General features: G+C 50.3%; 1 protein-coding gene across 5 annotated transcripts; it reads left to right on the forward strand.

Moving 5' to 3' along the window:
- Nucleotides 1–11141: 11141 nt before the first annotated feature.
- Nucleotides 11142–17877, forward strand: GRN (granulin precursor). Of its 5 annotated transcripts, none has more exons than XM_036269659.1 (13): nucleotides 11142–11208; nucleotides 13678–13825; nucleotides 13898–14041; nucleotides 14153–14237; nucleotides 14940–15052; nucleotides 15141–15276; nucleotides 15396–15490; nucleotides 15732–15855; nucleotides 16133–16230; nucleotides 16326–16571; nucleotides 16792–17025; nucleotides 17113–17343; nucleotides 17430–17877. In XM_036269659.1, exons 2-13 carry the CDS (start codon nucleotides 13688–13690, stop codon nucleotides 17565–17567), a joined length of 1782 nt encoding a protein of 593 aa, XP_036125552.1. In that variant the 5' UTR covers nucleotides 11142–11208; nucleotides 13678–13687; the 3' UTR covers nucleotides 17568–17877. The 5 variants fall into 5 exon arrangements, with proteins under 5 accessions (XP_036125552.1, XP_036125553.1, XP_036125548.1 ...); XM_036269660.1 differs by having other exon boundaries at nucleotides 11156–11208; nucleotides 13681–13825; XM_036269655.1 differs by lacking the exon at nucleotides 11142–11208 and adding an exon at nucleotides 11223–11537.
- The last annotated feature ends 8 nt before the right edge of the window (nucleotides 17878–17885 follow it).

Here is a 17885-nt window from a genome sequence, read left to right on the forward strand (position 1 = left end):
ATTTTTAGATAGAGTGTGTGGGAGGGAGGGAGAGAGAGAGAGAAGCATTGATGTGAGAGAGACACACTGATTGGTTGCTTCCCGCACCACCCTGACTGGGGCCAGGGATCAAACCTGAAACCCAGGTATGTGCCCTTGACCGGGACTGAACCTGAGACTCCCTCAGTCCAAGGGCCGACGCTCTAACCACTGGGCAAAACCAGCCAGGGCAGAATTCCTCCTGTTTTTTGTTTTTCCCCTTAAATTTTTTTTTACTTATTTTTAAAATTCTTTTTTCCTCTATTGATTTTTTAGAGAGAGAGGAACTGAGAGGAAGAGAGATAGAAACATCGATGAGAGAGAACACTGATTGGCTGCCTCCTGCATGCCCCCCACTGGGGATTTGGCCCACAACCTGGGCATGTGCCCTGACCAGGAATCGAACCAGCGACCACTTGGTGCGTGGGTCAGCACTCAACCACTGAGCCACACTGGCCAGACCGAATTTCTCCTGTTTTTAATGTGCCAGTTTACAAGGTCCCTTCACATCCACCATCCCATTCGAAACTCACATGTCTGTGTAGAGGGCATGTGGGAGTTACTGTGTACCCATTTTACAGATGAGAAAACTGAATCTTAGAGCAGTTAAATGCCATGTCCAAGTGACTTGGAGCAGATATCTCCTGACCTGTAGGGGACCTGGATGGAGAAGGGCCAGGAAAGCTCAAAGTTTGCTGGGAGGGAGGATTGAACTGAGCGTTGTCAGCATTCAATGCAGCCTGATGTTGTGGGCAAAAGCTCTGGGGTTTGATTGACTTGGACTCAGTTACTTAAAACCACTGCTTAGTAGCTGGAATGCAAGACCTTCAGCATCTCCTACATGTGTGAAATGGCGATAATACTCTGCAGTGTTGTTATAAGAACTCAGTGATGTGTACAGAGTAGGCAAGCAAAACCATCCGGGTTCAGCTCATTAATGTCCTGTCTCCAAGGATCAACTAGGAGTGCCCACGACCCAAGCTGTCCTCCACTTCCCATGGCCCAACCTGTCCACTGCTGCCCTTGACAAAAGCTGGGCTTCAACTTCTGGAGCCCACCAGCAATGTACAGCCACTCAGGGGCACAGCTGCCCTTGGGCAAGTTCAGAAAAAGGCACAGGATGGGGAAGGATACTCCCTGTACCAGGTAGGAGGCATGACACTGGCTGGACCACCAACAGGCCCCACCCCTCCCAAGCCTTCCAGAATCAGTGGAGGGACAGGGTGTCCTTATATGTGGGCCCAGGGCCTGCACCCTGGAGGAGCTGGGACGAGTTTGTCAGACCTGAGCCCCTGTTGTGGGTTTGGCTGAATTTTCATTTTTTCACTCTAGTGGAGTCAGATTTTATATCATTAATTTTTTTTTCTTTTTCTTTCTTTCTTTTTTTTTGGTACGTGCCCTTAGCGGGAACCAAACCCGGGACACTGGTCCGCAGGCCAACGCTCCAACCGCTGAGCCAAACCAGCCAGGGCTAGATTTTATATCATTGGTTTTGTAAATTGTAACAGGAAAATGAATTCCTTAGTCCTGAGTAAATGTAATTTGGTTGTCAAAATTCTTTCAAATATAGGAGTGATGGAGAAGGGAATGACAGGTTATTGAGAAACGACTGTGCGCCTGACACTTTACATAGATGTTAGCACAGTCGATCTCCTGAACACCCTGGTAGGTCATTGCAACTGCTCCACTTCACAGATGAAGGCATTTAGGGTCAAAGAACATGCCCAAGTCACCCAGCTAGTAGGAGGCAGAACTGGAATTTGAGATCAGCAGGCAATGATGTGATCCTGCTGCTCAGATCCCAGCCCATTGTCCAGGTTTCCAGGAAAGAGCTGACTCCCATCCCCTGCCATCTGCCACCTGCCACCTGCCTGTTCCAGAGCCACTCTGGCTTCCTGGAGACTCACTGGGATCAGTGTTTGACCCCACTGGGAAGTTCTTCAGATAACCTACTGCTCTCAGAATATAAGAAACTGAAACTTGCCCTGGCCGGTTTGGCTCAGTGGTTGGAGCACTGGCCCGCAGACCAGAGAGACCTGGGTTCAGTTCCCGCTGAGGGCACGTACCTCTGTTGCAGTTTGTCCCCGGCCCTGGTTGGGGTCGTGTGGGTGGCAGCCACTCGATGCGTCTCTCTCACATCAATGTTTCTCTCTCTCTCTCGTCCTCCCTCTCCCCCTCCTGCTCTATCTGAAAATAAATGCAAAAATGTCCTCGGGTGAGGATAAAAACAAAACAAAGCAAAACAAAACAAAAAAAGAAACTGAAACTTTAACCTGGCAAAATGCCATCTCTCGGCTGTCGGAGGCAGATGCTCCCATGTCTGGATGGGGAAAGATTCGTCAGCCCAACCCATCCGACCCCATGTCTCCCACCTGAGCTCCTTGCTGAGGGATTGATTCTTCTTCTGTCACTTCTGCCCTTGTCTGGCTAAGGAAGTCGATGGCTCCAGTATGAGGGTGCCCTGCACAAGACTCTGAAAAGGACCGGGTGCAAATTGCCCCAGGGGGACAGAATTTGGGACATCAGGCCAGCAGAATGGGAAAGGGTGTGGCCACATGGGGAATCCAGGTGGGTTTCTGGGAGGAGGGACATGTATACCAGGGCTAGTGGGGAGAGGGCAAGGTGGGCCAAGGGGCAGCTGGGCAATCTCCCAGATTAAGGTGTGTGTCGGGGGGGTGTTGCTGGAGGGCCCAAGGGGAGGAATCACCACAGTGGTAGCAACTTCGTTATTTGAGTGCTGTAGGAGCTCAGAGATGCAATACGTCTCCAGCAGCAAAGGCATCTGGGAAATGTTGGACTCTAACTTTCAGTGACTGTTTAATTCTCCACAGCCTCAGGTTTGGCTGACGACCCAGAAAGCAGAATGCAACTCAAAGATGTCGGGCCCCAGAAAGGAGATTAATAAATGTATAGAGTGTGGAAAACTGCCTGATGTTATCTGTTAACCTAGGAATGCATTGTTCTTTCTGGTGGTCTACATGACTACCCACCATATGTTTTTACTATTACCCCTTTGAAAAGAGACCCTGTCCTGGGAGGGGGTGGATCTTTTCCCAGCTGGCCACCACTGGGAGCAGCTGCTTTGCCCATGTACATAAGTTTCTCCTATTAAGGTTCTTATGAATTTGAATAAGGCTACATATCAGTTCTTCAGAATTAATCCTGAATTTAGAGTTGCAGGGCTTTCCCCCAACAAGCATGCACTTGTCTCAGGTCCTGTGCTAGTGTTTCCACAGGCATTACTTCATTCCATGGAGGGGAGGGCGTCATTGCCAGTGTCCTCGATGTACAGATCAGGACAACGAGGCAGGGAGGATAAGTCAAATCACACAGCTTGTGAAGGGACCAAGAGGCGTTTCCTCATTAGCACCACTTTCCTTGTTGCAAAGGAAGGGGTTCGACTAGATGAGGGGCCCTCAGACCTGCACATCAGATCCTCTGCAGCTACAAATGCTCCCTCGGTGATTCCAGCAAGCATCTGGGGCTGAGAACCCTGGGGCAGAGGATCCCTGGGGGCCCTTCCAGCCAGGGCCTCTGCAGAGCCAAGGAAACTACTCCCCTCCCATGCTTCTCTAACCTGCCTTCCCCTTCCCCATACACCCTTCCTCTTTCTCTCCACCCCCACCCTGCATCCCACACCCCACAGCTGGATTTAAACATACCAGCCAGCACTACTCTTCCTGTAGAGATGTGGCCCTACTCCAAGAGGTAGGTGAGTGGCTGCAGCTCACTGTAGACTCTGAATCTCCCGGCTGGCGGGGAGCAGGGCAGGGCAGGGCAGTGCTTACTCACTACCCAGATACACACTGCGGCCAAAGGCCAATCAAGAATTCTCATCTGATTTAAAGGTTCAAGGAGAACTCAGAAGAAACTGCTAAAAACTTGGAAAGTGGGTGTCTAAAGTAGGAAATGAGAAAGAACAAGAGTGCTACTTTGTTTATAATTTGACTTAAATTTATTTGCATGTTCACTTTGGTGAAAAATAGTAATTGATTAAAAACAACAAGGAAGGTGGCCTGCCCAATGGCACTGGAAAAGCTCACACTCTATGAGGGACAGGACCCAGGTGTCCTGACTTTATCCAGTGCCTCTGTTGCCAAATATCCCTCCACAGCCTCTGGCCCCCACACTGGCCTATTTCTGACTCCCCCACACCCACCAGACAGACTGGAGGGCCAAGCTGAGCCCCACCAGCACCAGTCAGGTGCCTGATGATGAAGGCTGGCGCCTCAGGAACTGGGGCAACAATTGCTCACCCCAAGGTGACTCAGGCAGGAAGAGGAAGGAGTAGGTATATGAGAGGGAGAGGCTGTTTTCATGCCCCAACTCCAACCTTAGTCTTCAGGGCTACCAGATATAGCAAATAAAAATACAAGATATCCAGTTAAATTTGAATTTGAGATACACAATGGGTAATTTGTTTTTAATCCTTACCCCAGGATATTTTTCTACTTATCTTCAGATAGAGTGGGAGGGAGAGAGAAGGAAAAAGAGAGAGAGAAACATCGACATGAGGCGTGTGCCCTTGGCCAGACTCAATGGTCTGTAGGCTGACGCTCTACCACTGAGCCAAACCGGCCAGGGCCACAATGGGTAATTTTTTTTTTTTTTATCCTCACCCGAGGACATTTTTCCATTTTTTGTTCAGATAGAGTGGGAGGGAGAGAGAGGAAGAGAGAGAGAGACAGAAACATCGATGTGAAGGGACACATCAAGTGGCTGCCACCCGCAGGACCAACCAGGGCCGGGGACAAACTGCAACCGAGGTTCGCGCCCTTAGCGGGAACCGAACCCGGGTTTCTCTGTACCGCAGGTCGACGCTCCAACCGCTGAGCCAAACCGGCCAGGGCCACGATGGGTAATTTTTAAGTGTAAGTATATCTTGAGTATTGCATGAAACATTCTTATACTAAAAATAAGTTTCTAATCTGAAATCCGAATTTAACTGGGCATTCTATGTTTTATCTGACAATTCAAGATCTCAGGGGGAAAGGCCCCTGCTCTGGGGCAGCTAGGACTCTTCGATGGAGGCAGAACAGTAACTCTGAACAAAGAAAACCCTGAAGGACCATTGGGAGAAAGGAGCAGAAGCTGAGAGAAGTGGAAGGAGGAAGAGAAAGGGGAACTTTCAACCTTTTATCCAGACCACTACCTCTGAAAGCAACCCTAGGGCTGCTGGAGAGGAACCTCTTAGCCAGAGGGACACATCCAGGGGCCTGTCCATGCCAGGCTCCTGAGTGGGACCTCCTGTCACTTGTCGTGCCTCAATCCAGCATGGGGCTGGCATCTGAGGTCCAGTGCACCTGGAGCAGCAGCATGAATAGGAATGGACCAGGAAGAACATATTTGTAAATTCTTTTTTTTAAAATTTGTTTTTCTTTATTGATTTTAGAGAGAGAGGAAGGGAGAAGGAGAGAGAGATAGAAACATTCATGAGAGAGAATATCAACTGGCTGTCTCCTGCATGCCCACCCTGGAGACTGGGCCCACAACCTGGGTACGTGCATCAAACCGGTGACCTCTTGGTGCAGGGGTTGATGCTCAACCACTGAGCAACACCAGCCAGGCTATTTGTAAATTTTTACACAAGGGGTAGGGTTGGGGGTAGAGGGAGAGGGAGAAGTCACAAAGGAAAAGATTGCTAGATTTCAGATGACATAACAATAACACAACTTCCGACTACAAAAGTGATCATAAACAAAGAATAAAAGACAATGACATCTGTATAATATATAATATCCAGAATGTATAAAGAGCTCTAACAGTTCAAAGGCAAGATGTAGAAAAATGAACAAAAGAGATGGTTTTATCTATCAACTTGGTGGTTCTTTTTGGATGAGACTGATTTTGTTTAAAGCAAATTGCCCACCATAATGTGGGTGGACCATCTCCAATTAGTTGAAGGCCTGAATAGAACAAAAAGACTGTCGCCCTGGCCGGTTTGGCTCAGTGGTTAGAGTGTAGGCCTGAGGTCCAGAGAGACCTGGGTTCAGTTCCTGCTAAGGGCATGTACCTTGGTTGCAGTTTGTCCCTGGCCCTGGTTGGTCGTGCGCGTGGTAGCCACTTGATGTGTCCCTTTCACGTCGATGTTTCTCTCTCTCTCTCCCTCTCGCCCCCACCCCCCACTCTATCTGAACAAAAAATGGAAAAATGTCCTCGGGTGAGGATGGGAAAAAAAAAAAAAAAAGATTGGCTTCTCCAAGCAAGAGGATATTCTTCAGTGACTGCCTTTGGACTTCATCTGCACCATCTGCTCTCCTGAGTCTCCAGCCTGCTGGTTTACCCTGCAGATTTTGGACTTGCTAGTTTCCATAATTATGTGAGCCAATTCCTTTTAATAAATCTCTTTCTATGTATACAGCAATTGGTTTTGCATCTCTGGAGAACCCTGACTAATATAGATAAGAACAGACAATTCACAGAGTAAATAGATAAGCAGAATAAGCGTATGCACAAATATTCAGCTTCCCTAGAGATCAACAAGATGCAGATAAAACAACCAGGAAATATCTTCTGTCATAGATTGGCAAAAAAAAAAAAAAAAATTAAACAGGCATATCCAATGTTGGTGAGTATATGGAAAATAAGTTCCCCCAAGTACCATGACTGCCTGTGCAAATTGAAAAAATTTTAAGGCAATTTGTCATTAATATTTCAAATGTGCAAACCCTTTACCAAGCAATATTACATTTAGGAATTTAACCCCCACATGTGCACTCAGACACATGTTCACAAATATTCATTGCATAATTATATGTAACTTTAAAAAATTGTAAACACATAAAAGCTCATTACACGAGACTGGTTAAGTAAACCATGTAAAAATATAGCGTGAAACACTTGGCAACTGTCAAAAAGAAGCTAATAAATAAATGGAAAGACATCCCATGTTCATGGATAGGGAGACTTAATATTGTTAAGATGGCAATATATCCCAAATTGATCTACAGATTCAGTGTATTCCCTATCAAAATCTCAGCTGTCTTTGCAGGAATTGATCCTAAAATCCACATAGATATTTGAGGGACTCAGAATAATTAAAAAAAAAAAAAAATCTTGAGTCCGGCTGGTGTGGCTCAGTGGTTGAGCATCAATCCATGCACCAAGAAGTCACCAGTTCGATTCCTGATCAGGACACATGCCCAGGTTGTGGGCCCGATCCCCAGTGGGGGGCATGCAGGAGGTGGCCAATCGATGTTCTCTCAACATTAATGTTTCTCTCTCTCTCTCCCTCTCACTTTGTCTCTCTCTAAAATCAATAAAGGGCCCTGGCCGGTTTTGCTCAGTGGTTAGAGCTTCGGCCTGCGGTCCGGAGAGACCCGGCTTCGGTTCCCGCTAAGGGCATGTACCTCGGTTGCAGTTTGTCCCCAGCCCTGGTTGGGCCGTGCGGGTGGCAACCACTCGATGTGTCTCTTTCATGTCGATGTTTCCCTCTCTCTCTCTCCCTCCCACTCTATCTGAACAACAACAGCAAAACAAAACAAAAAAACCCGAAAAAATGTCCTTGGGTGAGGATAAAAAAAATAAATAAAATCAATAAAGGAAAAAAATTTTTGAGAAGGAAGTTGGAGGACTCCCACTTCTTCCAATGTCAAAACTTGCTATAAAGCTATGGTAATCAAGACAGTGTGGTACTGACACATAGTTTAGTGGAACAGAATTGAGATTCAGAAACAAAACCTCATATTTACAGTAAATTTATTTTGTAAAAATTAAGCATCACAAGTCCTGGTCAAAGGGGGCTGGGAGGGCTCAGGAAGTAGGGCAAATCTTTTTGTGACTCTGGACATTTGCTTTTTTTTTTGCTTCCCTGATCGTAAAATGATTCTCCCTCCTTAAAAGCAAAAAGCAGAGGGAGAGAGATTCCTGAATTGGAAGGTGTAAGGACACTGGAGTGTTTCTTAAGGATTTGGGAGAGGTTTTACAGTCTTTGGGGGACCTGTACCCTCTCCATAGAAGTGGAGGTTCACTGTGTGCATTTTGAAAAGCTGTTTAGTAAATGTATGTCACATTTCTTTGCCATATTAATCAGAGTGGTTGCCTAAGATTCCAATTTTTCTGAATGCTCAGGCTCATACCTTGACTGCTCATTACTGTCCTTTAAGAGTTATACCCACACGGCCCATACAGTCATTTAGGACTGTTTGTTTTTACACTCAGTGTCCCCAGGATGTTGGGCTTCAGTCTGGTTTTTGCAATTTTCCCTAGAGTATGCTTTAAAAAAAAAAAATTTTTTTTTTCTTTATTGATTTTTAGAGAGAGAGGAAGGGAGAGGGAGAGAGGAAGGGAAAGGGGTGAGAGAGAACTGGTTGGCCGCCTCCTGCATGCCCCCCACTGGGGATCGGGCCCACAATCTGGGCATGTGCCCTGACCAGGAATCGAACCAGCAACCTCTTGGTGAGTGGATCGACGCTCAACCACTGAGCCACACCGGCCGGGCTTCTGTATACTTTTAATCCTTGTTAAAGTCAAAGTGACTGCTTCTAGAAACTTCAAAACACACATCCCCTGATCTTTCTATAATCTACTGTTGCTGGGAAATCAGATGACAACATTTATTTAAAATTTATGAAACAAGAAATAAGAAGCTCTGTATGAGGAGAACGTTGAGCTCTTTCATGGAGAAAGTTCATGATCCTCTAGAGAAGGTTTCTCAGCACTACTGGCATTCGGGGCAGAATGGTCTTTGTTGGGGAATTCTGCCCTGTGCTTTGTAGGATGTTTAGAGGCATCCCTGGCCTCTGCCCACTAGATGTCAATTGCACTTCCCCTCAGTTGTGACAACCCAGAATGTCTTCACACACTGCCAAATGTCCTTGGTGGGAAAATCACCCCTTTAAGAATTTTATGATACAGTCACTCCTAGGTATCTGAGGGGGAATTGGTTCCAGAAGCCCCCAGGGATACCAAAATCCATGGATGCTCAAGTCCCTTATATAACATGGCGTAGTGTTTGCATCCTTCTGTATACTTTAAATAATCTCTGATTACTTATAATACCTAATACAATGTAAATAATTGTTACACTGTATATTTTTTTTTTAATCCTTACCAGAGGATATTTTTACATTTATCTTCTGACAGAGTGGGAGGGGGAGAGAAAGAGAAACATCGATGTGAGAGAGACACATCGATTGGTTGCCACCCACAGGACTCCAACCAGAGCCGGGAAGAACCGCAACCGAGGTACATGCCCTTGGCTGGAATGGAACCCGGGACTCTTTGGTCCACAGGCTGAGGCTCTAACCACTGGGCCAAACCAGCCAGGGCTACACTGTATTGTTTAGGAAATAATAAAGAAAACAATCTGTACATGTTCAGCACAGATGCCACTATCATAGACCTAGCCACATAGTACATGTCAGGAACAACGTAACACTTTAAAAATCATTTTTGATCTGCAGTTGGTTGGACCAATGAAATATGGAACCCATAGATACAGAGGGTCTACTTGTTTCAGTCACTCTAGTTTCTGTTTGTTTCTTCTGGTTCTGTGTAGTTATGGTAAATAGGTTCATTTATTGATTTGCCTAACATTTTATTAAAATTATGTATGTGCATGCTTTATCAATAGAAACATAAGCTATACCCTCTTGCCTCAGGATACATGGGAAGGTAAATATGCACAAATGTTACCAGCATGCAGAATAGTCCCTATTCTCATCAGGAGCCTTATCCACTGTCTGGACCCTCACTAGCTCCAGGCTGAGCACCACTGCCACACAATTCCTCAACCCTGCCACTCCTTCCTTATCCAGACTTGGATTTGTCCCTTACGGAAACCTCACTCTCAGCTCAAGCTCTTCACTTAACCTACAGCGCTCTCCATCCCTTCCTTCAAGGCTTAGCACCAGGCTTTCTCTGGGCCTGGCCTCTCTCCTGGTGCTCTCCTGTGACTAGTCTTTTCTGGGCCAGGCCCTTTGGCACTGAGCAGTCTGGCTTCTATTGTTGGCTAATCTGTTGTGTAGTTTTTTCCCTCCTCACCAGCCATGTCAATTCCTGGAAGGCAGCGCCATCTAAAACTACAATGCCACTTCTACTATGCACCCATTTCCCTATTTTGCTTTGTACCAGACACCTAGCAGCTTCTCAACCCCCCCTACATCACACTTGGTATTTGATCCTAGCCCAAGGCTACCCTTTCCATCTGGTTTTCTTTTCTTTTTTTTTTTTTAATCCTCACCCGAGGACATCTTTCCATTTTTTTGTTCAGATAGAACGGGAGGGAGAGAGAGGGAGAGAGAGAGAGAGAAACATGATGTGAAGGGACACATCTAGTGGCTGCCACCTGCACGACCAACCAGGGCCGGGGACAAACTGCAACCGAGGCACGTGCCTTTAGCGGGAACCGAACCCCGGTCTCTCTGTACCGCAGGCCCACGCTCCAACCGCTGAGCCAAACCGGCCAGGGCCCATCTGGTTTTCTAATGCTCTCTCCAACACCTCCTGTCCAGTCACTTCTCCCACCTGCGTTAGAATCCTCCCAGACTCAGCTCAAAAAAGTGCCCCCACGGTGAAATTGAATCTCTTCTTCCCGCCTAGAGCTAACCTACTACCTTTCCCTTACACACATGCGTGCACTTGGCACACGACTAGGTACCTTAAATTAGAATCTGAGTCTGTCTCCTTTCACCACCCCATCCCCCCTGCGAGTACCTTAGGAAAGGACCTCGGGCGTTTTATCCTTGTTCTCACAACTCTCTTTCAACCTCAAAGTTTAATCTGACTTTATTGAATAGACTAGAAACAGGATGCACAAGTGTCCCAAATCCAGAAGCGGATATTCTGCAAAAGTCCTTGGACACGCACTCTAAGGGGCAGCTCGTTTGGCTGTAAGTAACTCCACACAGGAATGGCCCCATCTCGGGAAAACTACCCGGCTCCCTCGGGAGGCATAGTGCAAGCCAGGGCGCGCATCACATGATTTCCCAATCACATGATCCCTAGAAATGGGGGTGGGGGGAGTTAGGAAGAGAGAAGCAGGGAGGGAGGGGAATGAATTAAGTAGAAAAGAAGCACAGCATTCCATGCTGGCCCCGCCTCTACGTCGATGAGTAGCCAACGGGAGCGCGACAGCCCGAAAGCCTGGCCAATGGAAACTGAGGTAGGCGGGCCATCGCGCTGCGAGGCCCAAGTCTGTGAGCTGCGGGGCAGCCGCTATCTAGCGAGCGCAGAGCCGGACGCACGAAGGTAAGGAGGTCGGCCGCCCAGACCTCTCGCTTGCTCTTTTCCAAGTTCCCGGCCACGGGGACGTGGGGGCTTGAGGTTCCTCTGGAGTTTATTTCGGGAGACAAGAGAAGACTCGCTCAGAGAATCTTCTTTGGGGGTTTGCGATGCACTGGAGGGAGTTTTATGAAGGGTGGCACTCTAACCAGAATGGCAGTGACCCCCATTAGAGGGGACGCTCTCCTTCTACCTCCTAGCATCCCCGGAAGCTGCAGCCCCTTTCCCGAAAGCAGGGATCACTCTGTTTTTGAGCCGGCTCCGCCCACCCGTCTGGTGGTGGTGGTGGTTTGTAGGTAGGTAGGTACGTTCCCGCGGCGGCTGGGAACAGGAAAGGCGCCCGCGCCGGTCCCGGAGCTCAGAGGGCTGGGAGTGGGACGAGACCGTGGCTTCCTCAAAGGACTTGGGAGTGGTTGTGTCTGGCTCTCCCTTACTTCCTTTTTTGCGGGGTGGGACAAACTAAGTTCCGCCTCTCCCAGCCACTTTTTTTCCCCTGCTCACGCGCCTCGAAGTTGGGTTGGTTCACCTATTGGGAATCTCTTGCTCCAGACACTCAGAGTTGGGGGGTGCCACCTAGTGGAAGATGACAGAGCTGGGGGCTTGAAGAGACCTGTTCCTCTCTGTTTTGGCAGTGTGGATGGGGTGGGGTGAGAGAGGCCGCTACTCAAAACCCTCCTGAGTGGATTGAGCTTTCACCTCCCCCATCCCTGAGTGTGTGTGCTTGTATGTGTATCCAGTAGACGCATACACTATGCTTCCTAACCTCAGGGTACTTTAAAAAGAAAATAAACATAAATGAATCACTAGGGTACTGAATAGTCTGAGATCCGTAGTCAGGCACCCCTTCACGCCTAAGCCAAGAAGTGGATGGGGCCAGCTGTAGATGCCTTGCCTGGGAGCTGTGGGTGTGGAGGAGAGAATGCAAGGGGCTGAAGTCCAGGACCAGTCTTCTTCATCCCCACCTGGCCAGGAGATGGCCTCCTGGGAATGGTCTTTGAGCTGTAGAGGGGGCACTAAGCAACTTTTGAGGCTCTCACAATCAGTGGTGGCAATTCTAGGACTAGGACCAGTGCAGTATCCAGTCAGCTTCAGCTCTCCCTGTTTCTGTGCTGCCTGGTCCACCTGCCCAGGAAATGCTTATGTCCCCTTCCTCTGCTTGAACCCCAGGCCTCTACCCTCCTGGAGTTTGTGGTCCATTCTCAGGCACTGTCCATGGTGTCACATGTGAAATGAACCCAGCCAGGTCTGATATGCTCTGGAGCCATCAAAGCCTGTAATCTCTATGACTTGATATATAACATGGACACGTTACTTAACATTTCTGAGCCTCAGTTTCCTCCTTTGAAAAGTCAAGGTAATAATTATTACTTTGGATGGTGGTTGCAGAGAAGAAAGAAAATAATGTAGAGTGTTTAAACTGGCTCCCAAGAGGCTCAGCAAACATACTGTTTTTGCCCCTCTAGGCAGGGTAACCTCCTGGGCCTGCCCTGATGAACTGATGGAGCTGGCTGAGCTTGGGGAAAAGTTATTGAGGAAGTGAGGGGCTGTGTCTCATCCCCCAGACTGAGGCTCTTTCCTTCTGCTGACTCCAGAGCAGCAGCTGGTGGGCTCTTGTGGTCTCTCTTGATGTGTGGCTGAGTTTTGGCGTCAGCATATTGGGAGAGGCAGGTGTAGGGAGATGGTATGTTTAGGGAGTCTGAAAATTCCTGGTGGTGTTGAGGGCCCTTAGAACACAGTGTCTCAAAGACTGACCCAGCCTGTGCCCCTTTTTCTTGGTGAGGAGGGAACAGTCAGTGAGCAGGTGGTGGCTGGCCTCTTGGCGGGGGCACCCCAGACTCCACTGGCCACTTCACTTTCCTTTTCTCAAGTTTCTCAACCCTGTGGTTTCTCATGTTGTCATGTGACATCCCCTCCCACCAACAAGCCTTAGCAGGGTGCAGGTGTGAACACAGTATCAGGCAAGGAAGCATCCAGAGGAGCTAGCTGAGGAAGCGAAACCCTGGCTTTTCTTCAGAGGGGGACTCTGTCCTTGTAACCCAGCATGTCCTCCCATGGCTACTGATGCCTCCCTCACACCCAAGAGGTGGCCCTCATTCCCACAGATCAGACCCACAAAACCCACAAATCTTCCTGACTCTTATGTTACCACATCTCTATACATTCACCCACAGAGACTCAGATGTTAGGCCACATGTTGGGGACACAGATTCACACATACTCACGTCAGCATTCATGTTCAAGGGTGTACATGCGCCAATGCATTTGTGACACCCACAGCACATATGTAGGAAGCTGAATCTCAGGCCCCACATCTTGCCTTCTCCCTAGGAGTTGTGGGGGAGGTTCAGGTCTGGGCCTGGGCCTGGAGAGAGACTGGCCCCAAAATCAAGGGTGGCATGTACTTAAGCTAGTTGTCAAATGCCTCTTGGTATTTAGCAGGTGGACCATGTGGACCCTGGTGAGCTTTGTGACCTTAGTGACAGGGCTGGTGGCTGGAACGCAGTGCCCAGATGGTCAGCTTTGCCCTGTGGCCTGCTGCTTGGACCCAGGAGGAGCCAGCTACAGCTGCTGCAATCCCGTTCCGGTGAGTGCCCTCAGCCCAGGCAAGAGCTGGCAGCTGGGATTTCCCAAAAGGTCATCTGGTCCTTTGGTTTAGCCTCTCCTCTCTTCCCAGGACAAATGGCCCACAGTGCTTAGCAGGCGTCTGGGCAGACCCTGCCAGGTTGATGGCCATTGCTCTCCTGGATACTCCTGCCTCCTCACTGTCTTGGGGACCTCCAGCTGCTGCCCATTCCTAGAGGTGATGTACCATTGGCTCAATGGAGGGGCTTAGGTCTGTGTTTATGTTTCCTGTACTCTTCCACCCCAGGTAGAAGGGCCTAGTCAACACAGGTGTCTCTGTGTCCCACAGGCCGTGTCATGCGGGGATGGCCACCACTGTTGCCCGAAGGGCTTCCACTGCAGTGCTGACGGACAGTCGTGCTTCCGAAGATCAGGTACCGTAAGGTGGATGTGGAGGCCAGGCAGATGGGCAGCATAGAGCTGGCTCGGTGACCCTATTTCTACTCTCATGTCCTCATTCATGTGGCATCTGTACTTAGCAACCCCCCTGCTCTGGACAGAGGGGTAGCCACTGGGGCTAGGAGAGGAAGGAGAGAATACAAGACCCCAGGCCTGGGGCCAGGCATAGCAGGGTTGGGGAGAGGCCAAGCTGGGCTGGTTTAATGCCAGCCCAGTCAATGGATGCCCCTGCCCTGTGCCATATTCCTGAGGTAAGGCCTGGCTTTTGGGAGAGGGGTTTAAGTGTCTGGGGCCCCAGCAGGGTGGCTTAGTTGGCTGGAGCATTGTCCTGTGTACCAAAAGGTTGTGGGTTCAATTCTTAGTCAGGGCACATACTTAGGTTGCAGGCTCGATCCCCAGTCAGGGTGTGTACAGAAGGTAACTGATCAATGGATCGATGTTTCTCTCACATCAATGTTCCTTTCTCTCTCTCTCTTCTCTCTAAAATCAGTAAAAACATATCCTCCAGTGAGGATTTTTTTAAAAAAAAGAGTGCCTGGGAGAACACTGAGCCCTAGTGAAAGCCCCCCAATCCCCTGTAGCTGGGTCTGTAGGCTCTGGTGCCAGCAGCTCCTTGAGTGATGGGGGCAGTGACCTTCACTACGGGTTGCTGGACTCCTGGGTCATCCTATCCACAGATGCCAACCCCTTGGGTGCCGTCCAGTGCCCTGACAGCCAGTTTGAGTGTCCCAACTCCTCCACATGCTGCGCTATGGTTGATGGCTCCTGGGGATGCTGCCCAATGCCCCAGGTACAGGTTTGGGAAGATGGGGGTTTGGGGGGCAGCAGGGGCAAAGTGAGGAGGGGGCAAAGAGAGAGTCAAGACCGTCTCTTCTCAGGCTTCTTGCTGCGAAGACAAGGTGCACTGCTGTCCCCATGGTACCTCCTGTGACCTGGCTCATGCCCGCTGCCTCACCGCCACTGGCACCCACCCCCTGGCAAAGAAGATCCCCGCACAAAGGACTGATAGAGCAGGTGAGGAGATGGGAGAGCATCAGGTTGGGGGTTGGGGTGAGGAGAGGCCTTGCCTGGCTTCTAGCTGGGGAAGAGTACCCCTCTACTCTGGCTGCCCCTCACACCTTTCTCCCTTCCAGGAATCATGTGCCCAGATGGACAGTCCCAGTGCCCTGATGGTTCCACCTGCTGTGAGCTGCCTAGTGGGAAGTATGGCTGCTGCCCAATGCCTAATGTGAGTGAGGGGATATAACCAGTTGGGCTACGTGCCCACAGCACCTAGCCTGGACACCTACCTTTCAGGGACGCCAGCGGAGTACAGGTAGCTGGCAGGTTGCTGGGAGCCTGGCTGCCCAGGATTTATGCCACTCCCTAGTGGGGGATTGGGGCAATGCCAGCTGTCATTGTCAGCTTGACTGCTCCTTGTGCTCCATTAAGACTAGAAGTCACAAAGACCCACCCCTGCCTCCACCTAGGCTATCTGCTGCTCCGATCACCTGCACTGCTGCCCCCAGGACACTGTGTGCGACCTGGCCCTGAGCAAGTGCCTCTCCAAGGAGAATACTACGGACCTCCTCACCAAGCTGCCAGCACACACAGGTATCAGAAACAGGCCAGACTATCCCACCTGCACCCGAGGAGAAGCTCTCCACCAGGCTATTCTAGGAACAGATGTGGGGGCGGGGGACTGATGGCTACATGGAGGGGCCAGGGCAGGTACAGCCCCCTTTTCTCCACACTGGGCCTTGCTTTAGGATCACTGCCAGGGGTAGCCCTTTATTTTCAACATCTGGTTCCAACTGTGGAGCCAGCAAAGGGTAGGCACCCCAGAGGGTCCCCAGTGCCACTGCTGACCTGTCCTCCTTGCCTAACTCAGTGCAGGAGGTGAAGTGTGACATGGAGGTGAGCTGCCCAGATGACTACACCTGCTGCCGCCTACAGTCAGGGGCCTGGGGCTGCTGCCCTTTTGTCCAGGTACCCAGGAGTGGTAGCTGGGCTGGGCTGGGCTAAGCAGAGGATGGCAGCCAGCTAGGTCCCTGTGCCTACTGTTCCCTCTCTATCCATCCTAGGCTGTGTGCTGTGAAGACCACATACACTGCTGCCCAGCTGGGTTTATGTGTGACACAGAGAAGGGTACCTGTGAAAAGGAAGCCCGCCAGCTGTCCTGGATGGAGCAGACCCCAGCCCACCTCAGCCTGCCAGGCCCCCAAGCCACGGAGAGTGATATCCCCTGTGATAATGTCACCAGCTGCCCCTCCTCTAATACCTGCTGTCGACTCATGTCTGGAGAGTGGGGCTGCTGTCCCGTCCCAGAGGTGCATGGGTAGTGGGGTAGCACAGGGGGGACAGTGTCTTGGCCTGACTCGTTACTTTGCTCTTCTGCTCTCTGCCTAGCCCACAGTGGCACACCAGCTCTCAGATTTCATTCCCAGCTGGAGGAACTGAGCAGGAGGCAGAGTGGGCTAAGGGCTCAGTGTGTCATCCCATACAGTATAGCTCCCTAGACCACTCTTTCTGCCCCCTCCTCCCTGCCAGGGTGTCTGCTGCTTGGACCACCAGCACTGCTGCCCTCAGGGTTACACATGCTTGGCTGAGGGGCAGTGTCAGATGGGGAACAAGATGGTGGCTGGACTGGAGAAGATGCCTGCCCACCGGGCTTCCTTGTCCCAACCCAAAGACATGGGCTGTGACCAGCACACCAGCTGCCCGGTGGGGCAGACCTGCTGCCCAAGCCTGAGTAAGGGCTGGGCCTGCTGCCAGTTGCCCCATGTGAGTGCCCACCTGCCTGCCCCTGGAGAAGGGAGCTGAGTCCTGGGGAAGAGGGGAACAAGAGCATAATGCCACTCTGTTCCCCAGGCTGTGTGCTGTGAGGACCACCAGCACTGCTGCCCCACTGGGTATACCTGCAATGTAAAGGCCCGAACCTGTGAGAAGGAGGTGGATTCTTCCCACCATGCTGCCCACCTGACCCTTGGCCCTCATGTGGGTGTGGGGAATGTGGAGTGTGGAGAGGGACACTTCTGCCATGACAACCAGACCTGCTGCCGAGATAGCCGCGGGAGCTGGGCCTGCTGTCCCTATCGCCAGGTCAGTTCCACCCCCTACCCTTGGGCTGGGTATAGGCCTGGCTAGTCCTGCTTTGTCTAACCTCATACCCTCCTCTGACCATCCAGGGTATCTGTTGTGCAGATCACCGTCACTGCTGTCCTGCTGGCTTCCACTGTGGGGCCAAGGGCACCAAGTGTTTACGTAGGGAGACCCTGCGCTGGGACACTACTTTGAGGGACCCAGTCCCAAGACAGCTGTTGTGAGGAGGGATTGAGGATTGAAAACACTCCATAGCTCTTGGGACCCTGCTCAGAGGGTACCTGTTGCTCAGGCCTCCCCATTCCCTCTCCCCACCATATTCTCCGGCCCCCTATTCTGAGTCCTCCCATAATTGAGGTAGGATCTCAATCTAAGGCCTTCCCTATCAGGTGGGGACCTGTGGCAAAAGCCACATTACAAGCTGCCATCCCCTCCCCAAATTTCTGTGGACCCTGTGGCCAGATGTTCTCTCTCCATGGGTGTGTGTGTGTGTGTGTGTGTGTGTATTTGTTTCAATAAAGTTTGTACACTTTCTTAATAGT

The sequence above is a fragment of the Molossus molossus genome, unplaced genomic scaffold (assembly GCF_014108415.1).
Source record: "Molossus molossus isolate mMolMol1 unplaced genomic scaffold, mMolMol1.p scaffold_m16_p_19, whole genome shotgun sequence".
Taxonomy (NCBI): Eukaryota; Metazoa; Chordata; class Mammalia; order Chiroptera; family Molossidae; genus Molossus; species Molossus molossus.

Excerpts from the sequence above, each read along its gene's own strand:
- GRN (XM_036269655.1), top strand. The coding sequence starts at position 11,371 with ATGAAGGGTGGCACTCTAACCAGAATGGCAGTGACCCCCATTAGAGGG. Across the intron at positions 15,277-15,395 it reads ACAAAGGACTGATAGAGCAG|GAATCATGTGCCCAGATGGA; the intron begins GTGAGGAGATGG and ends TCTCCCTTCCAG. Across the intron at positions 16,231-16,325 it reads GCTGCTGCCCTTTTGTCCAG|GCTGTGTGCTGTGAAGACCA; the intron begins GTACCCAGGAGT and ends TATCCATCCTAG.